Below are 723 nucleotides of genomic sequence, written 5' to 3' on the forward strand. Positions count from 1 at the left end.
TTAGACGGAAGGTTGAACATATATGGCTACTTTCTGATGTGTCTCACAATCACCTTTGTGGGTAGAGATGTAGTGTTGTGCTCTGCTGCTGGTCAGCTTGATGGCACCGCGCCCACTTCCGATGAGGATTTTAGCACCTTTAGTATGACAATGATCGTACGCGTCTTGAGGAACATATGCAACATCATGGGTTTCGTTGACAAAGTCAAAAAATAGAGTATCTCCGATATTGAAAGTGTGCAACAAAGCCCATTCAGCATAGAATTCCGGGTATCTTGGGTTGCTCCATCCGTCGCCATCGCCCACCACGTGCTGGGTAGCCAAGCATTTGAAGGCTATGGGCACAACCAAAATGGCCATAAACATAAACATGTTGAAGCTGAATGGTGCCATATTTTTTTTAGTCGTGGTAGCTTCGACGTCTTGTTGGTATATTTATAGTACTCAAGTTGTTAAATGGGAAATTTAAATATTCATGGATTCAGTATTAATTAATTTTATTCTGTTTTGTGCTAGTTTTGGAAAGAAAATTAATTAATTCTATTCTGATCTGTACTAATTTTGCAGAGAAATTTAATAATGATTATTGAATGGTAATTATTACGCGCCCTAAATTTAGCACAACAAAACATATTTGGCATTGCAGTTATATCATATCTATGATTTATGATTCTTGTAAATGCATATGAATCACATTCGTTGAATAGTTTTAATTTAATATTC

At 36.8% G+C, this 723-nt stretch overlaps 1 protein-coding gene across 1 annotated transcript; it reads right to left on the reverse strand.

Annotated features, from left to right (window-relative positions):
- Positions 1 to 393, reverse strand: LOC143628206 (mavicyanin-like). Its single transcript, XM_077097851.1, has one exon. It carries the CDS (start codon positions 391 to 393, stop codon positions 1 to 3), a length of 393 nt encoding a protein of 130 aa, XP_076953966.1.
- Between the last annotated feature and the right edge of the window lie 330 nt (positions 394 to 723).

This window comes from Bidens hawaiensis, unplaced genomic scaffold (assembly GCF_021521415.1).
Source record: "Bidens hawaiensis isolate Kalapana, Puna unplaced genomic scaffold, B.hawaiensis_p1.1 tig00004839_1, whole genome shotgun sequence".
Lineage (NCBI taxonomy): Eukaryota > Viridiplantae > Streptophyta > Magnoliopsida > Asterales > Asteraceae > Bidens > Bidens hawaiensis.

Excerpts from the sequence above, each read along its gene's own strand:
- LOC143628206 (XM_077097851.1), bottom strand. The coding sequence starts at position 393 with ATGGCACCATTCAGCTTCAACATGTTTATGTTTATGGCCATTTTGGTT.